This window comes from Chelonoidis abingdonii, chromosome 1 (assembly GCF_003597395.2).
Source record: "Chelonoidis abingdonii isolate Lonesome George chromosome 1, CheloAbing_2.0, whole genome shotgun sequence".
Taxonomy (NCBI): domain Eukaryota; kingdom Metazoa; phylum Chordata; order Testudines; family Testudinidae; genus Chelonoidis; species Chelonoidis abingdonii.
Genome location: NC_133769.1, coordinates 97,672,543 through 97,694,834, shown reverse-complemented (window position 1 = coordinate 97,694,834; position 22,292 = coordinate 97,672,543). Strand labels below are relative to the sequence as shown.

The 22,292-nt window shown below is 45.0% G+C and overlaps 3 protein-coding genes across 8 annotated transcripts in view; all 3 read left to right on the top strand.

Annotated features, from left to right (window-relative positions):
- Positions 1-1,088, top strand: part of ADSL (adenylosuccinate lyase) — a 45,117-nt gene extending 44,029 nt beyond the window's left edge. For all 3 annotated transcript variants that reach the window (XM_032787862.2, XM_032787852.2, XM_032787870.2), the window contains 2 exons: positions 397-573; positions 945-1,088. In XM_032787862.2, coding sequence (XP_032643753.1) covers positions 397-573; positions 945-1,031 — 264 coding nt within the window. In that variant the 3' untranslated portion in view covers positions 1,032-1,088. The remainder of the gene's footprint in view (positions 1-396; positions 574-944) is intronic.
- Positions 1,089-5,393: 4,305 nt separating this feature from the next.
- Positions 5,394-22,292, top strand: part of SGSM3 (small G protein signaling modulator 3) — a 63,567-nt gene continuing 46,668 nt past the window's right edge. For 2 of the 4 annotated variants that reach the window (XM_032787833.2, XM_032787807.2), the window contains exon 1: positions 5,394-5,480. The gene's annotated coding sequence lies outside the window, so the exon portion shown is untranslated. Of the gene's footprint in view, positions 5,481-18,750; positions 18,902-22,292 lie in introns of those variants that run through there. The other 2 variants (XM_032787816.2, XM_075068053.1) reach the window with 2 other exon arrangements.
- On the top strand, positions 5,433-12,410 carry JRK (Jrk helix-turn-helix protein). Its single transcript, XM_075068099.1, has 2 exons — positions 5,433-5,480; positions 10,564-12,410. Exon 2 carries the CDS (start codon positions 10,766-10,768, stop codon positions 12,098-12,100), a length of 1,335 nt encoding a protein of 444 aa, XP_074924200.1. The 5' UTR covers positions 5,433-5,480; positions 10,564-10,765; the 3' UTR covers positions 12,101-12,410.

Genomic DNA, 22,292 nt, shown 5'->3' with positions numbered 1-22,292 from the left:
GAGTGCAACCCCCCTAATAAATTAAACACATTGCTTAATATATTTAACACCTTTATAAATTCTGGAGGCAAATGGGGTTGGGGTGGAGGTTGACAGCATGCGACCCCCCCACGTAATGACCTTGTGACCCCTTGAGGGTCCCAAACCCTTGATGTGGTGTAATTAAACAAGGACTATATTTATAATTCAGACCCTTAACCTTAGGGGAAACAATTTAAAGGATGCAGCGGTGATATGATGATTGGCCTCAAATAGCTATGATACAAACTTTTTCTGTTTCATTCCTATGTTATGCAATACAACAGCCTTTTACCCACCTCTACCCTCCATGCACCAGTGAGTCAGCTGGCTTGACGTGTGCTGTCAGTAATGTGATGGTGGCTCTCTTCCCCCTAGGATTGCCATGAGAAGATACGCATTCTTTCCCAGCAGGCAGCTGCTGTTGTGAAACAGGAAGGTGGGGATAATGACCTCATTGCTCAGATCCGTGCTGACCCCTACTTCAGCCCCATCCAGGGACAACTGGAAAGCCTCTTGGAGCCTACCTCCTTCACTGGACGTGCTTCCCAGCAGGTGAGGTTACGGGAAGCAGCTTAAGACGTTATGGGGCATAACGCCATAAATTATCCAAACCACGTCCCTTTATGTGTCTGAGACATTCCGCTTTCTATATCTCTGCCCCTTCCATTACAGGATTGGCTCTCTGCCCATTCTTCTAAAGGAAGGAAGGGTTACCATTTTCTTAGCTACGTAAGGCATTCCTTCCCTTTTCTGTCCATCTCAGTTGCCTTCTGTCTCCCCCATAGTCTTTGATTCTTGATGTGCTGGGTGACTAGGTGCATCTCTGAGACTGAGACCCTGGGACCACAAGCTGGAGCTGAATGAAGTACAGAGAGGAGCTCTTTTCTTTTTCTAACCTTCCCTTCCTCTTTCCCTTTGAGCAGGTGGCGAGATTCCTGAAGGAGGAAGCTCGCCCAATGCTGACCCCGTACCAAAGCAAGATGGGTGTGAAAATGGAGCTGGCACTTTAGGCTGGGCTTGTGGTTGTATAGGGATCTGGGTGATATTAAAAGCCTTAATAAACCAAATCTATTTACTGTGTCTATACTTGTGGGTGTCTGTACCCTGGGAGTGACATAGCCATCCCAGGGCTCACACTCATGCTCCCCAGATGTGTGGTGGTACTGCTTGTTCTGGGTCTGCCGTATAGCCAGCCAGCCAGCCTTTCTCTCCTTTGTGTTGGGGTTGCTGGGAGGAGGTTGGCATAATGCCCACATTTGTTCTGCTTTTGCAATGACCAAACTAGGGTGACAACTCCATCACACACATTCTCCTCTCCTCATATGGTATGTTTCAAGCGGATTAAGTAGGCAGCACTAGGGACTTGATTGCATCTACAAATTGACCATCAGTTGAAAGGCATGGGCAAAGGGAAACCAGTTTTGTTTTCTCATTTGTCTGCTGTTAAACTATTATCCATAGTGGTGCCAAAGTGTTGGTGGGAGCTGTTTCCTTGAAAATGGCTGTGGGAGGACTATGATTATGATTTAATCACACTTAACCCCTGCTTTGGCCAGATGATTGCGAGTAGTAAAGGGAGAAAGCCTGGCCCTGATTGCTTTTCATCATAGTAGCGGTCCTCGACAATACCATGACACAACCCAGTCATAACATGTCTGTGCTGTACTAGAATCTCTGGCTGTAGTGCACGATAATCATACGTGAAAGATGTGGAGTGGGACCAAGCAAGGTGACTTACTTCCAGGCCCAGTGGCTATTGGCTTTAAGGATGAGTAGTGCTGCTCAGAATCACTGGTTATAAGTAGAAGCTGTTGTTGAAATGCAGCCAAGGGAACATACAAGGATACAAAAATCATTTGTCTACCAAGAATGTGTTCCCTTATGGTGAGGAAAGAGAGGGTAGGGACTCTTATAGAGCTCACAGATGCAAAAGAATTTCAGGGGTTTGTTAATTTTTTCTAAGTCTGTATGTTTTCCTGTTTATAACGAGTTTAGTCTATAAAAAACACTCCTTGATTTCAGAAAAGCTGTCTGACCCTCCACCAATTCCAGAAAGATCATTCTGCATCCCTCTCCTTTCTCTGCCACTTCATTCCTAGCCTTATCTTTCAGCACAGGAAAAGCCTCCCCTTTTTCTCTAATATATGCAGTCCCACAGAAGATGTGATCAGGAGAGCTCAGGGTTTTTGTGTTTTTATTTGGGAATCTGATTGTGTCCTGACAGTCTCATGTGAGAGGTGGAGGCATGGCTATTTTATGAAACTACTTGTTGTTCTGGAGGTCATTGTGATTTGAAGGACTTTCTAGACTTCCCAACCTAAGATTTGGTGTTTAATGGGATACTACTATATTATGTATTCCGGGAAATTGGAAATCTCAGGCCATTACCCCATCACTCCTGCAATTACTTTGCCGCTGGGCTAAGAAATGCAGAATCTCTCTCAAACAGTTGTGATTTTGTGATGTTATATATTTTTCCCGCTCCTTTTATATTAAACTTTAATTGGCCATCTGTTTAGAAGAAGTTTAATTTGAACATCAGTAACTTTCAGACTATTTATTTAAAAAGATGCCTGAGAGCACATGTAGATTTGGCGTTTTTAAATGTATTTCCTCCAGAGATGAGGGGGAGCATGTTAGTGGAAAGAATCCCTCAGAGGAAAGGGAAGAGACAGCCCACAGATTTGTCATTCTCTGGAAACTAGATTTGATGCCAGTTGGGGGAACCCAGCTGTGGAATGTTTGAATGGGTCTCAGATTAAATCCGATTGTATTTTTTCTGGAAAATAAATACAACATAAGGAACAAAGCCACCCTAATGGCAGCTGTGTATGATACACACAAATCTTTTTCTGGCTCTCATCTGGGGCTTCTACTTGAGTCTATTACAGGGTTTAGAAGAACTTGGTTCAAATTTTTTACCCAAGTAAATTAAAAGGGTCCTCTGCATTATGTGGCTCTGCTATACCTGTCAGGGAATTATACTCCTTGCCCTTCATAGCAGTAGATCCAATACAATGCTGCAGAAGCAGCTCTTCCAACAGGTCATAAAATGAATTATATTTTGGAGGATTTATCCTGTTACATCTTGATCTACATTCAGCAGATATCCCAAGCTAAGCAAGGATGGGTCTGATCACTATATGTAACAGAAATAATCACAGAAATGAAAGGTAGAAAAGACTTACTGGCTCAACTAAGCTGTTACAAATGCTGGATTATTCATTCTTCCCTGACTCTTGGTTTGTTCAGTCTAACTTTAAATGTCCTGAGCAATGAGTCTTCTAATACTTTGTTTGGGAGACTACTCAGTTTATATTTTTATTTTCTTAATTTCATCCTATTGCTTTTAGGATTAAACTAAACAAAAGAACTGATGTTACTGTAGTAATGTGTCTAAATATACATTGCTACAATAAGGAAAATCTGTTGGAGCTTTGCTCTTTCAAACAAAAAATTGAAATTATAGAACTGCAAAACTTAACACACCCTTAATTCTGCCTTCCTATCCTTGCCAATTTACCTTTCAAAATTAAGCCACTTTATGCCTATGCACCATGGGCTTGGCAGGGGACAGGGGCATGAGGCTTTATAGAGTGAATACCAGATTGTCCAATCCAGTACTAGAAATGTACCACCTATCCATCGTGTAGTTGACTTTGACATAACTATAGGCTGTCCTTCAATTCACCTCTGCTTGCTTGAACCCCCCCATCTCCCCTCTTATATTTTATAAACACATGCAAGACTAGTCGACACACAGCCAACTCTCCAGTATAGTTCTTTTGTCAGATATTGGAAACCGTTATCTTTTAGTGATTTTCAGTAGTCAGACTCCTTGCAGCTGCATACCTTGAAAATACTGTATACTGTTGTGTTTCATCTAGGTAGACTGTTTAAATGATGATGGACCTAAATGTAAGATGGCCAGTTACAGTCATCTGAAGTCTGTATGTGAATGGACAAAATATACCATGTTTAAGAGGTCTCAGTTCCATAGTCCAAGCAATAGGGGGTGAAAGTCAATATATTTGAGGTTTAAGATAACTCCCCGTGATACTTAACAAAATCATATATTTTCAGATGATGCATAAAGCCAGGGGCCTGACATCTTTTAGAGAGACAATGCTGTGCATGTGGGACTGGGTACCAGGAAATCATGTGTTTTAATCCTGATTCTGCCGCTTTCTGTGTGACCCTGTCCAGGTCTTGTCAACTATGTTCCTCAGTTTACTAACCTGTAAAAACTGGGTTAATATGTACCTTACAGGTGCTATGAGACTTAATTAGTATTTCTGCAGTGCTTGGAAGGTTAAAGTGCTAAGTTGTGTTATGGGGGCCATTAAAGGAGTCATGGTACTTTTCACGATAGCTCAGGGTAGGAATGGAGGGGACATATTAGCCTCAATTTCCAATGTGGGTAAATTACATGCTGCAAACCTAAAACTGGGGCTAGTGTTCAGTTTCACATAGTTTGGTACTGTTGTGTAGAGGAGGTGAAGGCTGCATTTTGGTAGTGGGTAAAGTGACTGTTGTGTGTCAAACACAAGATTAAAAGGATTTTCAGATGGAGGGTGCTGTATAAATGTAAAATGTTCTTTCTCAGTGCATCCTGTTCACTATTCGCTCTCCATATGATCTTCATCGTAGAGAGCATTTACCTCCCATCACCATGCTCTGGAGCACTGACCTCATGCCGATGACCACCATTGACTCCTGAAAAGGAGTGTGTGTTCCTGCACCTATGCTGTTCTTTGGCTCCTTTCTATCTTCTTGTTCTTCACTTGATTATAACTCAATCTCTGTGTCTTGGTCCCCCCCCCTTTGTAAGGCTCTCTTTGGATATGTATAATTTGTTGACAGTAGCTACCCAGGATGGACAACATTTTTTCCAAGATCTATCTCTTAGCTATGCAAAGAAACAGAACTAGCACAATGTGCCTAATTACTGTCAAGCAGAGGGAACCACCTGTCTCCCAAACCATCTGTTTACCAGTGGATGAAGATTCAGTAGGGGGCAGGGGGCGAATCCGGCCCTAGTTTCAGTCATGGTGGGGTACCCTGCGTTTGGGGGCTGGGGAGAGGGAGTACAAGCACGTATGCTAAGTGGGGGGGAGTTCCCCTGCCACCCTCAGGAAGCTCAGCAGCAAAGCGCGCTGCAGGGACAGGCTCTGCAGTATCGCGCGTGCCAGCGGTGGGCTGTGACGGGCGCGAGGCAGGCCTAGGGGGCGTGGTGCGCGCCGGGGTGAGAGCTCTACCGCACCGCCATCAAAGACTACATCCCCCACAATGCCCCACGGCGCCGCCCGCATACTGCGCATGCGCAGCGGCGGGGCTACAGCGCTGCTGTCGAAGATTGAAGCGGTCGTTCTCCGGCGGCTGCAACAGGGAGGGGGCTAAGGCGGCTGCGGACTCGGGGGCGCCCCCCTTCCGGCCGGGGGGAGCGGCGCGCGCAGCAGGTGAGCCGGAGGGGGGCAGATGGACAGACCGACCGAGACAGAAGTGCCCGAGGCGAGGTCCGGGGGGCAGGGCGGGCTGGAGCCCGAGAACAGCCCAGCCAGGGGCGGGGGCAGCGCATGAGGGACTGAGACCAGCCGCGGGCCCGGCGGGGATGCCTGGCTGAGGGCGGCCAGACTCACGGAAAGCGGGTCTCTGGAGTGGGCCGGGACGTAGCCTCTATAAGGAGCCCTCTGGGCACGCGGCACGTAGCCTCTCCCTCCAGGCACCCTGCTGCTCCGCAGCTTGTCCACTAATGCCTGTAACCCTGAGGGCTGGACAGGGGGCAGAGACACTCCCTTATCTGGGACCCCGCCGCGGAGGTGGCTCATTCACAGAGAGAGACGTGTGTGTCTGTTCGCTCAGATGGGCATCCTTCATCTACATGGGTGTTTTCCCTTTGTACACACCCACATTCCACTTTGGTAGGCTTCCTCCAGATTTCAGCTGTGGTTGCAGTTAAGAGAATTGGGCCCGGAAGGTACGATTCCTGCCAAACGTGAAACCAAATGGGTCTGTTTGGATACAGCCACCTTGCCAGGAGCTGAAATGTTAACGAAAAAGCTCCCCTCTTGTGTTTCTGGATGACCAAAACCATACTTATAATTTCCAGCAGCAAGGGGAGGGCTGGACCCTGGTCTGCTGGTAGGGTAAGCTTCTGTCCCGCCTCTGTGTTCATATCCCTTCCCTCGCCACTGAGGTGACTTCAGGGTGGTCCATTCTCTACAGCCCCTAGGAAGGTTCCATTTCACCTGATCTGCTGACTCAGGGGCTGCACTGCAACTTTCTGACTCATTTTATACAATGATTCATGACTGGGTTTAATTAGATTTAATGGGGCATCTTCTCCTGCCTTGTCTCTGTCCATCTTTTCTTTTGGTCTGTTCTTGCTCCATTTCTCTCTCTCTCTGCCCTTGTCCCTCTTCTATTTGACTTTATTCAGACTTGCCTAGGGGCTGCTCATGAATTACAGGTTTGCTTGTCGCTAATCCCCAATGGCCAATTTCGTGGCCTTTTTGCCACTAGTCAGAGCTTGCCTGCCTTATATTTCTGCTTGTTCTCAGTTTCTGTTCAGATATGCTGAGAGGACTGACTCCTGTTTGGTCTGGTGTAAAGCTGAGGGGTGAGGGAAGAGGAACATCTGTAAGATGACTAGCAACATGGCAATAGCCTCCAGGTTTTGGGCACGAGTGGGTGTAATGCAAACCCTCTGAAGTGGTATGTCTGCTCATTCTAAATGGAAACGCAACAGATGATGTTGCTAATGCAGCAGTCTGGCTATTTAGAGAGCAGGATTTGCTAACAATACCCCATAGGAAAGGTGAAAGTAAACTTGACTTCTGAGACTTACAAACAAAGGAGATCCATGAGTATAACTGGTCTGATTCATCACGTCCTATGACAGCACTACTGGGTCAGTCAGTCCCACCCAAGTCTTGTCCTTGACAGCATCTAGTTCCTGATGCTTGAAAAATGAGTGGAGAAAACAATGAGAATGTAGCAGGCCAAATGTACAAAGTTGTAGTAGGGAAAAAGAAATCCTTCCTCATTCCCACAGGCATGAAATAAGAATGATGTAAGAGTGATCATATCTCATACCACGATAGCTTTTAATAGTCCTAATATAGTCCAGCTCCTCTGAGACTATGCCATAAAGTTACTAGTGTATAATACGTTGCAGGTTCTGGGCCTAAGTAGTTTAACATATGACGTGTTATAAAGGAGCATTTCTAGCAGATCCTGGACAGTGGTCTGAGTGGGAGTAACCTTATAGTGAGGGATGTCATGTTTTTAGATTTTAGAAAAGCAGAGTTCTGAAAGGAGTCGTCTGACTGTGGCCCTGAATACATCTCTTAAATGCAGCTCGGCTCAGAAGAGTGATGTTCAGCAGATCTGCTGCCTGGGTTTATTCAGAGTTACATCTGCTGAATCTAGTGCTGCCTTTTGCTCTTGTTAGACCCGCAGAGCCAACAAAGCTATGAGAGAGTGAACTGGAATCTCTTCTTCCTTGTGCATTGTCAACAGATTTACAGGTCCAGTCAGTTAAATCTGTGCAAACCCGTCAGAGGCCTTGGAAGGTACAAGTGTCACTAAAGTTGTAATTTGACTTGCAGGGCTTTTTTATTACTGGTGATGTTGGGTGAGCAAAATAAAACACAGCTTGACCCTGGTGTCTGAGGGTGAGTTTGCAGGGCTGGCAGAAGAAAAAATCTTGTAGTCTACAAATCTCTGGCCTGAGGTTTCCCTTCACAGACCTGTCATTGTGATGTATGGGTGGGCTTTGCAATCTCCAGCTTTAGGGTGTGATAAATGATTTAGGCAGATGCTAGAGCCTCTCATGATTCTACCTGGCTAACATGTCTCTCCTGCACAGAGTCATTTGTTTACTTTGAAGCCCGGTAGATAAAATATCACTCCTTTTTTTGTATTTTAAAAAGGAATGTTAAAGTGCAGTTCTGCTCTGAAAAATGACTCTGTTTTGGCATCCTGGACTTCCATGTTCATTGTATCTCAATCATAATCAGATGTGCTCAGTGTATAACTTTTTTTTCTGTGCCAGCCCTACCATGTCAAACTGTGATCTGAAAGTCAAGCTAGGTTCTTCCTGGCTTATTCATTATCACCAGGCAACAAGATTCTGTCCTCTCATACATTATCTTCAAAGTGAATCAGAAGTTTGAATGTGGCCTTGCAATCGGAAATTCAATTATTCTGTTGCTTTTTCAAGAGCCAGGATGGGCTGCATGATGAGCCTGGAGGGCTCATAAAACCTTTTCTTTTTTTCTCGCTGTTATGATGAGACAACTGCTGCACATAGGCACATTTGGAGCAGATTTGTTGCATAAGGAGATGGCTTTTTAAATTACATTTCTGACCACAATTACACTTTCAACGCGGTGCAAAGAAGTCTCTTGCAAACTTCTATAGTAGACTCAAGCTGGGAGGAGATGGAGTTCCAGTTTGCTTTTCTTTGGTTATTAATTCTAGATCTTGATTCATTTTACCAACTATAGAGCTCTGGATTTTTGTGATAGGAGGCAAAGGAAATAGGTCTTGTCTTCTCTCTGCTTTCCTCCTGCTGCAAACATACAATCAGCCTCCTTAATTCACAGTGATTTCAGTGTTTGGGGACAATTTAAGTACTGAGTGTTCTCCCTACATTCTAGATCGTGGCAAGCCATCATCCTGTTGTGCCCACTCACCCACATAGCTCTACCAGGAAACCCCAATTTTGACGTGGCACACCTCCTGCTATTCCAGTCCAAGGATCCCTTTGGAGCAGTGTGACTACCCAATAATCAGCAGAATTTTGTGAGGTCGGATGTGATGCGTAGGGGGAACAAGGATGAAGCCATTCAAACTCCTTTAACTGTTGCTCTAAATCACGTGGTCACTTCAGAGATGAAGTCAGAGGGTTAATCCATTGTTATTGCGTCATTCCTGTCCTTATACTGTATTTACAGGAACCCAAAACGCTGCTAGACTAGTAGGTTATAAACCTTGCAGAGACGTTTCCTGGAATGAATCAGGTCTACAAGTATAATAGAAACTGTTTAATCTGGATGTGTTAAGGGACGAGATCCACGTGGAATTGTGCATAGATGTAAAAACTTAACTGGGTGTCACACTGCGAGGGTAGGGCAGCACCTTTCATTGTCTTTTACAGGGCCTCCTGGACCTTGTGTTTCCTTTCTCCCAGGTGCTTGTTCCGCCTTCTTCAATTGCTAGCTTAATTATGGTTGGGAGCTAAACTCCGGTTCTGCAGGCACTCATAGCAAATATTGACTTGAGGAGCAAATGACACTTGTAGATCCAGGATATGCTACCACCTGACCTGAGTGGGAAGGGGAAATGCAAGGGTGAGGATGGGAGTTGCTGTAGCGGATTTGATTTGGGAAATCCTGATTTAAATTCTAAAGCAAAAACTTTTTGTGAGGGCTGAGGAGATGGACTGGAACAAATACTGATTTTTTCATCTCTCATTTCTGTGACTGGGAGGTTCAGTCTGGATGTTTAAAGTTCACACTCTCAACATGCAGTTTTACAATACGCACTGAGAGAGCTTTCTGGTGCCACATCTGTTTCAAAGTCCCCGGGCCATGTTTGTGTCTTTACAGTCACACTTTCCTCTTTTCTAAAATGTTTCTTTCTGTCCTGTTGCTGTATCAAAGACTCACAAAGAACAGGGGAAACAATGGAACTAACTATATGCAAAGCGCTGTCAAATGCACAAATTATGCCGGGGGGCGGGCGGGAGGGGTGGGCATTTTTCCCTTTCTAACTTCTTTCAGCAATAGTGATAGTAGATATTACTCTTAACACAAGCAGGTAAAAAATAATTCCAGTGAGAAGTGTAACGTCTCAGCTGATCGTGTCGCTTTAACAATTTCTGCTGATTGCTCTCTTTATATTGTTACTGAAAACCTAGGTTTATTGGCTTTTGTCTTGCTGAAGACTTGTTGGGAAAGTTGCTAGATGGGATGCTGGTTTGGTTACTCCTTGTTAAATGGATTCTTATTGTTCTTCTTGTTTTATATATATATATATATATATATATATAATCAATTGAGGAAGGGCACTCCTGGGTGGAAGTTTCCCTTCTTGTGCTAAAGACCCTGGGCAGCCCAACCAGTGCTGGAAAGGAGCACGTATCTGACTCTAGACCACCAGTCTGCTTCACATCCAACACTGAGCTGCTGTCATATGAGAGTTAATTGGAGATCATATGGCAAAGGGGGTGACCAGGTAAAACAAATACACAATAGGAGACTTATCTGGGTGTTTGCGTAAAACCAGATAATTGAAAGCTGTTTCCTATTGCAGCTGAGAGAGAGAGCAGGAATATTAACAGCTGGCTCAGCAACATGAAGCGGAAGTTCAAGTGAATTTGCAGCTGTCTTTTCCACACCTCCATTTTTAAAGGAAAACTGCACTATTAAAAAATAAATAAAAAATATTAACTGTATATCTAGTAAAAGCTGTGTTATCTGGCACTTTATCAACCAGAAAGCTCTAGAAACCGGCATTTCTGATCTCTCCCAATAGAAATCTTCAATCTAGTAACTGGGACCAATGCCAAAGCTATTCGGGACCCAAGTATTTCCGAGAGCAGTCGGACTACATTCGAGTTAGGCAAGAAGAGCCGAATGCTGTTCTTTCTGTTTGTATCCGCCATTGTGATTGGTTGGTTTGTTACTCTGTGTATTGTCCGGTGTTTATCGTAAAATATCAACACCACCCTACCATCATGGCATCCAAAATACCAGCGAAAAGCAAAGGAAAGAAGCGTAAGAGAGTTGTGTTGGCATTAAAACAGAAAATAGATATTTGTACACGTCTTGAAAAGGGTGAGAATAGGAATGTTTTGATGCAAGAGTACGATGTTGGCTCGTCCACAATATATGACATCAGGGCTCAGAAAGGACAATTGTTCAAATTTTTTGCTAGTTGTAAGTCAAATAAAGCTGTTGAACAACGCCGTACTCTGCATATGCCTAGATTAGAGCAGCTAGACAGTGTTTTATATGAATGGTTTTCATTTAAACAATCGGAGGGTGCCTCTATATCTGGCCCAATGCTTATTGAAAAGGCAAAAGTTTTTTATAAGCAAATGCAATTGACTGAGCCATGTGCATTTTCTGATGGATGGCTTTCATGTTTTAAAGTTCGTCACAGCATTAGAAAGCTAGATGTATCCAGCGAACAAAAATCGGCTGACCGTGAAGCTGCAGAAAAATATTGTGAATTTTTTAGAAATTTAATTGCTGAACATGATCTATCCCCTGAACAAATTTATAATGCTGATGAAACTTGCCTATTTTGGCGATGCTTGCCAAATTCTACCCTAGCAGGTGCAAGTGAATCTAGAGCTGCTGGTTTTAAGCAGAACAAAGACAGACTAACTGTTCTTACATGTGCTAATGCTGCAGGCTCACATAAAATAAAACTTTTGGTGACTGGGAAATATAATCATCCTAGAGCTTTCAAAAGTGTTGCACATTTACCTGTTTACAGAGCACAAGGTAATTCATGGATGAACAAAGAAATTTTTTATGATTGGTTTCATCATGTTTTTGTACCTGCAGTGAAAGAACATTTTAGAAAAATAAGCTTACCTGAAGATAGCAAAGCTATTCTATTGCTAAACAATTGTAGAGCTCACTCTCATGAAACAGAATTAGTGTCTGTTAATATTTTTGCCATCTTCCTGCCTGCTAGTGTTACTTCATTGATTCAACCTATGGACCAGGGCATCATCCAGAATATGAAATATTATTACAGAAGAGATTTCCTGAGAGAGTTGATCAATCATGAAGGCACTGTACAGGACTTTCAATCTCATAATATAAAAGATGCAATTTTTAATGTTGCTTGTGCCTGGAATTCTGTTAAAAGTGAAACATTAAGGAGAGCTCGGATAAAATTGTGGCCTAGTGTTATGTTTGCAGAAGTGTCTTCTGATGAAGATGAATTTGAAGGCTTTAAAGTAAGAGTTAGAAAAAATACGTTAGCACAAATTCTTGAAATGATGAAGGATACTCCTTCTTCACACCCCATCAACAACTTCATGAAAGTGAGCTAGAAGAGTGGGTTGAAGCTGACAAGGAGGTTGAAATGACATACTGTTATTGATACAGAAATAATAGAGAATGTTTTGAATACTGAAAAGTCAAAGGACACTGATAAAGACTGTGAAGAAGATGATTTTAGTGAAGAGGACAAAATAACTTGGGGAAAGGCTGCTTCAGCTTTTGATACAATAATTACATTTGCAGAAAGGCAGCCATGTTATACTGCCCAGGAGGTTATGCAATTGCACATTCTGCACTCTACTTTTATGCAAAAGAGGCAGAAGACAAGTAAGCAAGCTGATGTAAGGGATTTAGTCAAAAAAACAGCTTTCAGGATTGGCCTGAATCTCCTACACCTACATCTGCAATGATAATTGATGTTGATAATGATGACCCTGAGGCACTGCAAGGTCCTGAAGTACTTTCTGAATCGTCAAAGAAAGGTTAAATTATGTTCACTATAGTTTTAGTTTGTGGTGTTTTTTGTTTTCTGGGTGTACGTCATGTGCTGCCTATAGTGATATGTAGTGTCATAAGGTAACATACTGTATAGAAAACTTTACCTGTATGTACCTAAGTGCTTCAAAAACCCAACCACTCTGCAGTGCAGTACTACTACTGGATTGGTGAGTACCTTTATACTATTTTATACTTCGTTAATTTTATTGTATTCTAATTCTTTGAAAATTGGTATTCCATTGGGAAGTATAACCCTTAGGGTATATCTGTACTACCCGCCGGATTGGCAGGCAGCGATCGATCCAGCAGGGGTTGATTTATCACTTCTAGTCTAGATGCGATAAATCAACCCCCGAGCGTTCTCCCATTGACACCTGTAATCCACCACCGCAAGAGGCGCAGGCAGAGTCGATGGGGAAACGGCAGCAGTCAACTTACCGCAATGAAGACACCGCGGCGAATAGACCTAAGTACCTCGACTTCAGCTACATTATTCATTCCTCCCCCCCCAGTGTAGACCAGGCCTTAATTAACTGTAATTTTTGACTAGCTGGCACCCCCATTCTCTCAACATGCCAGATAACAAAGCTTTTACTATATATCCTTGTATAGTGAATAGTTACACACCTGACAAAGGTACTGTAGTTGGAACTCTGCAGTCAGCTGTAGCTGAGGATGTTTGTTTCCAGTTACAACTTTATTTGTCAAACATATATCTGTCCATACTTTCACTTGGCAAGTTGAAATTTTCTCTACACAGAGATGACTTTTTTTGTGTGTATGGAAGTTTGAACAGAATGGGTTCAACTGTTTTCAAGTGGCTGGGGGGTGACAGGGTCTGGACGCCCCCAGAGGAGAACAGGGGGTGAAATATCCCAAAATAATCAGTTGAATAAACAGATTATATACAATGTCATTGTGCTGTAAACTATGTTGAGTAAGATCTTTTGTGAAAGCTTGTAATGTTCTGAACATGGATGTCATTATGATACACACAGACAGACTGTGACTATGAATGTATTTGTGTATATATAAAACTGTTTTCATAATTTGTGTTGCTACATTCAGCTCCATCTCACAGTGGGACAGTGAGGCAGGGAAGGGGCTGTCTCTCCAACCAGACGAGACTAGCTCCAAGCACCTAGAATTGTACAACCCAGGAAAAGACAAATGATGGACCCTTAAAGTTAATGGGAAAACATTGAAACAACCTGAAACTGAAAAGAAAACGCCAGTCTTGGAAAACTACAGGCTAGTCACACAGCCAACGGTAAAGCGCTGCCACAGCAGTGCTTTAATGTGGCTGTGTAGTTGCACTTTACAGCTCTGAAACTTGCATCGCTCACGGGGGTGTTCTTTCACATCCCTGAGCGAAGAAAGGTTCAGCGCTATAAGTGGCAGTGTAGACAAGGCCTAAGAAACGAGGCAGTTCTTCTCACTTCGAATATCTATAGTAACTAAAGAAGAAAAGAAACCTGAAAACTTCTTAAAAAGTGAAGGGGTTTGAAGTGAGGGACAGTCACTTGGTAGGTATTGTCCATGAAATCTGGATCCTCTGGGACGGGGTATGCTGGGAAACAGTTGAGGCAATAGGTAACTTGTATTAGAAAAGGAATTTTTATCTAATTCAAAAGTAGAAAGCCTGAAGTGGCACCTTTGTTTGTTTTCAGTGTAATTTGTGTATGTTTGGTCTCCCACACTAGTTCCATTTCTTGAATGTGATATTTCTTTTAAATACACCTTTTGTTTGTTTTTTGCCTCAAGCATGTCTCTGATGTGCAAACTGCGTGGAGAATATATGCCAAAGCAAGCTGCCAGCTGGGGATTAGTCACACCTCCAGGGGTGGTGAACCAGAGGGGAAAAAGTCCCAAATGTCTGGTAGTTAAGACTTAGGGTGGCTGGATTTGGGGAGACACAGGATGGGAAGTGCTATTGGCATCACCCTGCAAGGTGTAAGTAGGCTGGTGGAAGCCAGGGTGAGAATTTGAGTCCATCTCCGCTGCAAAATATTCCCTCATCAGTGAGTCTTGGAGCCCAGGTCAACTGATTTGTGCTCTCGCTGTGGGACTCACAGTAGTAGTGTAGGTGTTCCCACTGGGCCGGAGCCCCAGCTCTGAGAACCACCCCTCTCACCAGGTTTCAGAGCCCAGGCTCCAACCCAAGAAGAACTGTGAGCCCTGCAAGTCAGTTGACCTGGGCACTGAGACTTGCTGCTACAGGTGTGGGGGTATTGAGTTTTTTTTGTAATGTAGATGGACCTTTTTTGCTTGGGCAGGCTACTGGTGTCAGGGCTCTGAACCAAACCTGGACAGCATAAAGGCACTCAAGGTTGCAGGGCAGGTTGTGACAGAATACTACTGGTATGGATGTTCCCCAAAACATCACAGGGGACTTCCATATTATTTAACTATATCTGATGATATTTTTGCTGTACATTATGGTTTTTTGGTGATAATAGCTGTAGCACCAGAATGGCTAGACGCTGGAAGTTGACATTTTGGATGGAAATTGTTTCTTAATGGGACAGTGAGTTTTAGGTAAAAACTGGATTTTATTTCATCGAATATCGTTGTTGGAAGATACCTCTGGAGGTCATCTAGTCCAATCCCTGCTCAAAGCAGGACCAATCCCCAGACAGATTTTTTCCCCCAGATCCTTAAATGGCCACCTCAAGGATTGAGCTCACAACCCTTGGTTTAGAGGACCAGTGCTCAAACCACTGAGCTATCCCTCCCTGTATGCTTAGATTGTGTCTGTTTGGTGAATAAACAGTTCTGACCCACTCATGAAGGCAGCGCATTCAGAGTCTTGCATGATCTGTGAAGAAGTTGCTGGCTGCTGTGATTTGAAAGAGTTCTGAGGGTTTGAAAGCTTGCACTTCCATGGATATAATTTCATAGTGCTTTTTGCTGTGTTGTGGCTGTGGGAAGAGTGCATTGTGCGAACTGCATGTCTAACTTATGTGTGTATCTCGAACAAGTGCTGCAAGAACTCTTGCTTTGTTCACTACCTGTTGTGTATAGAAATTATTTTATGGGCCTGGTATACAGAGCAGTGGTGTCACTACAAGAGGAAACGTGTGTTTGGGGTAATAGAAAAAATTGTATGGGACAGATTTTCAGACATGTTAATCGCCTACAGTTCCCACTGGCTGCAGTTAGAATTGTGGGTGTTCAGCACTACTGACAGTCAAGCCTACATGAGAAATAACATGCAGTCATGTAAGGACTATCATAACTCTTAGGGGGCAGAGTTAAGGTTATACAGACAGTACCCTAACTTTGGGATGCTGACCTTGCAGCCATAACATTTTCTCTTTTTTTTTTTTTTTTTTTTTTTTTTTAAGGTAATTCATCACAGCACTTTTCCTGTGACTGGAATTTTCCAGTAAGATCCTCTGTATTTTCCCATTATTTTTCCCTAAAATGCAGGGGGCTACACAGTGCTCAAATTGTATAATGCTCTTGCTCTTGGAAACAAGGACCCTCATCCTGTGTTATCTTCACTGGCTTCTTAACAATCTGTCTCACAACTCATCCACTGTCATTCTAACTTAAGTCCATCTCTGTCCATCTCTGAAATCCATGTAAAATTGTACCTCCTGGTTTTGTATCAACTGGAAGTTCCTTGGGGGCGGGGAGTACAGACTGTCTCCTTGGAAGAGGTGAGGGCTGCTTTGGCCCGACATGGGTCAGTCAAGGGAGTGCAGTTGTGGTATGGGCCGCAGGGAATGTGTAGAGCACATTGACCTTGACCTTTCTCCTCCAGCATGTACCCACTCCCCACTAAGCCCTTGATGTGCCCCAGAATCCTTTGCCCCAGTTCCCTGTGACATTTTACTGGAGCTGGGGCAGGGAGTGAACTGAATTCATGTTTTAATCTCTAAAGCAGCTTCATGCTATGAATGTTTTTTTGTAATACTGTTACTGCTAGGATTCATAAAGATCAGGCAAATAGTTTAAGGGTGCCCCTAGCAGCTACTTGAGATGGATCAGCTGAGCAGCTGTACTTAGGGAGTGGAGTTGTCCTCCCAAGACAATTGCTGGATGCCCCCCTTGAGATCCACTGGGGGGGAGAAATCTTTGCCCCAGTGAGGTGGGGAGTCAGAGGGCTATTGTGGTATGGCTTTGGCATTTTCACAGTGAGACACTTGGATCCTTGGACAGGTTCCAATTCACTGTCTCCCTGTGCAGCAGCTCATGGCACCTTCCTACTTTCCTGGCATGATTCATCCACCTCCACTCTGGCCTCTCACGCCCTTGGCAATGACAGGCCAGCAGCAGTGCTGTCTCTCTCTCTCTCAGGCAGGTCCCAGATGACTGCTTTCAGGAAGGTTTCCATAGCAACTGAAGTCAGGAAAAACCTGCCCACCAAGTTCAGTGCCTTACTGTCCGGCCCATGTTAAGGGAGGGGTGCAGGCACGAGGAGCAGGTGTGGTGATCAAGCAATTGGTGTGGGGAGGGGACACTGTTAGAAGGGGCTGTTGTGACCAAGTGGGCAAAGACAGGTACTGTGTTCCTGTGTGGTGGCTGCACTGTAATGAGGAAGGAACCCACAGCAGCAGGCCTCTCCCTCCTCCCTTCATTCCCTAGCATGCTGGATAATTAACTTGGCTTCAGTTCACTTTCTCCTCCACAGCTGTGCCCAACCCACTGGGCTTGCCCCTTGTTAATCTGCAGCTGACAGGCTGTGTGCACTGGTTGGGCTGTGCAGAGTCTGGGACAGAGAACAGCAGCATAGTAAAATGCTCACCACTCAGGTGCTTGAGGCCCTGGTCAGTGATTCAGAGTGAATGTAACGTAAACCACAGTGTAATACCAGGGAGCCTAAAGGGACTCAGAAAAACAAGTGGGGCAAGGAGCCAAATTCCACCATGACCTAACGCCGTGCAACTCTAACTGGCTTCAGTGAAGCTACCTGGGCAAAGGGTAAGGTGACCATATGTCCCATTTTGGCCGGGATAGGTCCCTTTTAAAAAGAAAAAAAGCTCTGTCCTGGCCGTCCCAATTTTTCCCCCTAAAAGTGGGCATTTGTCCAGTTTGCTCTTACTGACTTGATCAGTTGGCAAGACTAAACAGAACAAGTGCCCACTTTTGGGGGAAAAAAAAAAGTGGGATGCAGTGCAGAGTGGGTGAGTGCAGAGATGTCAGGCCCCGCAGGGGGAGGGGGCAGTGTTCCAGCATGTGGGCCCCCACAGGCTTCCAGCGACCAGACAAGAGCCTTGCGTGGGGGGAGGGGGAGAAGTGCAGGGTTCCAGCGATGGGAACAGCGTGGGGCAAGGGCCCCTCGGGCGAGCAGCTGAGGGTGTCCCGTTTTCTCTTTGGGAAATATGGTCACCTTAGCAAAGGGTAGGATGTGTCCCAAGCACTCTACACTCGGGCCCCAATCACCTAAGTCACGGTGGTAGCAACCTTTAAAAGGCAGTGTCAAAATGCGGCATGAGAGGGGAAGTAGCCCCTATGGAAAGCTCCTAACCAAACCTATCTGCCAGGTTTGAATGCTGCTAAAGCTCATGAGTAAAATGAGTTAGGAGGTTGTAAGCTCAGTTTTTGGTGGTGGCTTATTCACATTGCATAGTTACTTCATAGTTTTCCTTTTAGCTGCTAAGGGAAGACCCAGCACTGAAAGGGGAAGAGGGATGCAAGGCAAAATTCAGGAGGATTAACAACTACATGTGGGAAGCAATTGAGGACAGCATGGACAAGTGCTGTGCATAAGTTCCAAACAAGTTCTGCTCCTGAGGGAGAAGTTTATAGGTTTTTCTCACTACAGGTGGTGGAAATAACCAGTATAGGTTGGGTTCAGTAGGTGAAGTTTTGCTGCTAAATTTGATTCTGAGCTACTCACTGGTCATGCCATCTTATCCTATTTAGACAGATGTTCAGATAAGGAAGGAAGGAGCATTGTCATATATGTTCTCAAACAGCTGTTTTCCATTCTGTTTCAATGACCTACACGCTGCCCAGCTAGGGATCCTGCACCGCTATAGTTCCAGTGACTTACCATTGGAGTTCAGCAGGTGCTGAAGACATGAGTCTTAATGGACCAAGTCTGTGTTTGGGAGTCTGGTATAACCTGGGATGCTTTTAAACAATTTAAAGTCCCCAAATCTAGATTTTAGTGGGCTTTTATACAAAAAAGTTTTGTAAAACCTGACAACTAATGTCATGACTTTTTTTTTTTTTTTAAAATTCAAGTCTATTTCTGGATTGAAATCTTTCCTGCAGTCCTCGCAAACCCTCTACAAACCTGCACATGCTAGAGAGCTGAGAAATGAAGCCAAATAGTCTGGTTTCACTGTCTGAGCTGATAGAAGAGACCATCTTCCAGCCAATCAGGATTGTTCACTACGGTGTGTTCTCCTGTGCAGGGCCCAGTTCATCTTAGGCCATGGCTACACTATAAAGTTTTGCTGACCCAAGTTACATTGGCTTACAGCCGCTGCAGTCAGTATATCGCTTGTGCACATGAATGCTTGGCTGCATGCATCAGTGCTGATTGTATGCACGGGGAGAGGTTGTGTCCAAGCACAGTGCAGTGCACCAGAGATAGGGATCCCAGTATGCATCCTGCTACCATTCAGCACGCTGTCTTTTGGGTAGTTTTGGCAACGCATGGTGGGGCAGAAATAAATTGCGCAGGGTTGACTGGGAGCAAAGGGTCAATTTCCCATAATGTGATGATCTCCATCCCATAATAGCTCTATCCTGTAGTGTTCGCAGCTATTTTAAATTTCCCATGAACCTGCTCAGGACTTGTCACTGTCCACCATCACTGACAGAAGCATGGAGCCTGCACAGTTCTGCGCTATTGTCATGAGCATTGCAAGCACAAGACACGCAATCCTCTGGTATTTGCAGAGCAAGAACAACTTTGGGAAACATTATAATTTCCTCATGGTCAGTTTGCTGTGGGACATAGTGAGAACCAGTTTGGTGGCATTCATGGAGCAGCTACTTCTGAACCTAAGAAACAAGCCATGCCTGGTGGGATTCATAGACTCAAGGTCAGAAGGGACCATTATGGTCATCTAGTCTGACCTCCTGCACAACGCAGGCCACAGAATCTCACCTACCCACTCATGTAACAAACCCCTAACCTATGTCTGAGTTACTGAAGTCCTCAAATCATGGTTTAAAGACCTCAAGGTGCAGAGAATCCTCAAGCAAGTGACCCATGTCCCACGCTGCAGAGGAAGGCGAAAAACCTTCAGGGCCTCTGCCAATCCTCCCTGGAGGAAAATTCCTTCCCAAACCCAAATATGGCGATCAGATAAACGCTGAGCATGTGGGCAAGACTCACCAGTTAAGGGATTGCTTTGTAATGCAGGTTTGGGCTGATGAGCACTGCCTGCAGAACTTTTGGATGCACAAGACCACTTTTCTGGATCTATATGCCGAGCCACTCCAGCCTTCCAACACAGGAATACCAAACTGAGAGCTGTACTGACAGTGAAGAAGCAAGTGGCGGTCATGCTGTGGAAACTTGCAATGCTAGATTACTATGAGTCAGTGGGAAGTAATTTTGGTGTGGGAAAATCCACTGTGAGGGCTTTTGTCATGCAAGTGTATAGGGCTATTAATCGTCTCCTGCTACACAGGACTGTGACTCTTGGTAATGTGCAGGACATAGTGGATGGCTTTGCAGCTATGGGGTTCCTGAACTGCGGTGGAGCAATAGATGGCATGGACATCCCTATTTTGGTCCCAGAGTACATTGATAAGAAAGGGCTATGTTTCCGTGGTTATGCAAGCACTGGTGGATTACTGAGGATGCTTCACTGACATCAGTGTTGGCTGCTCTGGATAGGTGCATGATGCTTGCATCTTTAAGAACACAAGACTGTTCTGAAAGCTACAAGCAGGACCCTTCCTTTCCGACTGACAGATTACCATTGGTGACATTGAAATGCCAATAGTGATCCTGTGGGATCCAGCCTGCACATTACTCGTCTGACTTCTGAAGCCATACACTGGCCACCTCGACAACTCCAAGGAAACATTCAACTACCAGCTCAGCAGGTGGAGAATGATAGTTGAATGTGCTTCTGGTAGATTGAAAGGGCGCTGGCACTGTTTACTTATCAGATTGGATTTTAGTGCAAAAAGTATCCTAATGATTATAGCTACCTGTTGTGTCTTTATGAAGCCAAGTGGGAAAAGTAGCTGTGGGGTGGAGCGGCTGTCTGCCAAGTTTGAACAGTCACACACAAGGGCTAGCTGAAAAGCTCAAGGAGGAGCTGTATGGGATGAGGAGGCTTTGAAAGAGCACTTAAACAGCAAGCCACAGTAATGTGCTGTGATGTATTTTGTTCAACGTGACATTGCAGTTTGGGGGCCTTTTAAGGATTGTGTGGTTACTACTGGGGGAATTCTGCGCCTAAAAATTCTGCGCACGATATTTTAAAATTCCACATATTTTATTTGTCAAAATAACACAGTATAATCATTCTAGTTTCAATTATTTTGGTAATTTATTTCAAAACACCTGTCAGCAAGTATGTCAACAATACAGACAACAGCAAAAAAGATTCCCCCAGGAGTAGAGTTAAAGAAACCTTATAACAACCCAGTTCCAGTTGGGCTGTGCGTAAGGGGGCCGAGTGGGCTGCCAAAGCCCCGACACCTGCACTCCCATCCTCACAGAGGCCAGCTGTGGGGCACTCCCTGGCCCAGACATTAGCACCCCCTGCCCCACAGAGCCCAGGTGCGGGGCACCCCCCAGCCCAGACATCAGCACCCACAGAGCCTTTATTTCTCCCCCCCCCCCGACCTCCCCTCCAGGCAACTTATTTACTTTCCTGCTGGGGGATATGGTGCGCTGTGGCCCTGCCCTTCCTCATCCTTTGCCAGAGATGGCTGGGTCTCCTAGGCCCTCTCCTGACCCCAGGAGAATGAGGATCAAAGAGCGTGCAGCCTCCAGCCCCACCAGGCTGGGTGCTCCACTCACTGAGAGTGGCAGCCAGATTTTCCTGCACCTTTCTCTTGTTTACCCTTTCCTTCTCCATGCAGTCTGCCATATTCACCCTGCAGGCTGTCTGTTCAAGGTCTGATGCAGCACTGACTTTCAGGATCTCGCAGAACGTGTCTTCCCACATCATCTTTTTTTCTCTTCCTTATTTGGGTCAGTTGTTCCGCTGCTGTGGAGGGGGTACCCCTCAAGGGTGCAATGGCTGCAGCGACAGATAAAACACACTGGTACCATTCTCGGTATTGTAGGTACTGTGACAAAGTTCCTCCTGTACCTTGGGGGGTCCTGTGCTTATTGGCAGATTTGCTCACCTCAGTGATCTTCACCACAGTCTGGATCAACTCCCCCTGTGTCTGATCAGGAGTTGGGAGGTTTGGGGGGAACCTGGGCCCGCCCTCTACTCCGGGCTCCAGCCCAGGGCCCTGGGGATTGCAGCTGTCTATAGTGCCTCCTGTAACAGCTGCATGACAGTTACAACTCCCTGGGCTACTTCCCCATGGCCTCCTCCAAACCCCTTCTTTATCCTCACCACAGGACCTTCCTCCTGGTGTCTGATAACACTTGTACTCCGTAGTCCTCCAGCAGCACAGCCTCTCACTCTCAGATCCTTGTGCCTCTTGCTCCCATGCACTTCCTCTCCTCTAGCTCCTCCCCCCCGACTGGAGTGAGCTCCTTTTTAAACCCAGGTACCGTGATTAGCCTGCCTTGATTGGCTGCAGGTGTTCTAATCAGCCTGTCTGCCTTAACTGGTGCTAGCAGGTTCCTGATTACTC

Bases quoted from the DNA above. Each gene is read 5' to 3' on its own strand.
- JRK (XM_075068099.1), top strand. From the start codon at position 10,766: ATGGCATCCAAAATACCAGCGAAAAGCAAAGGAAAGAAGCGTAAGAGA.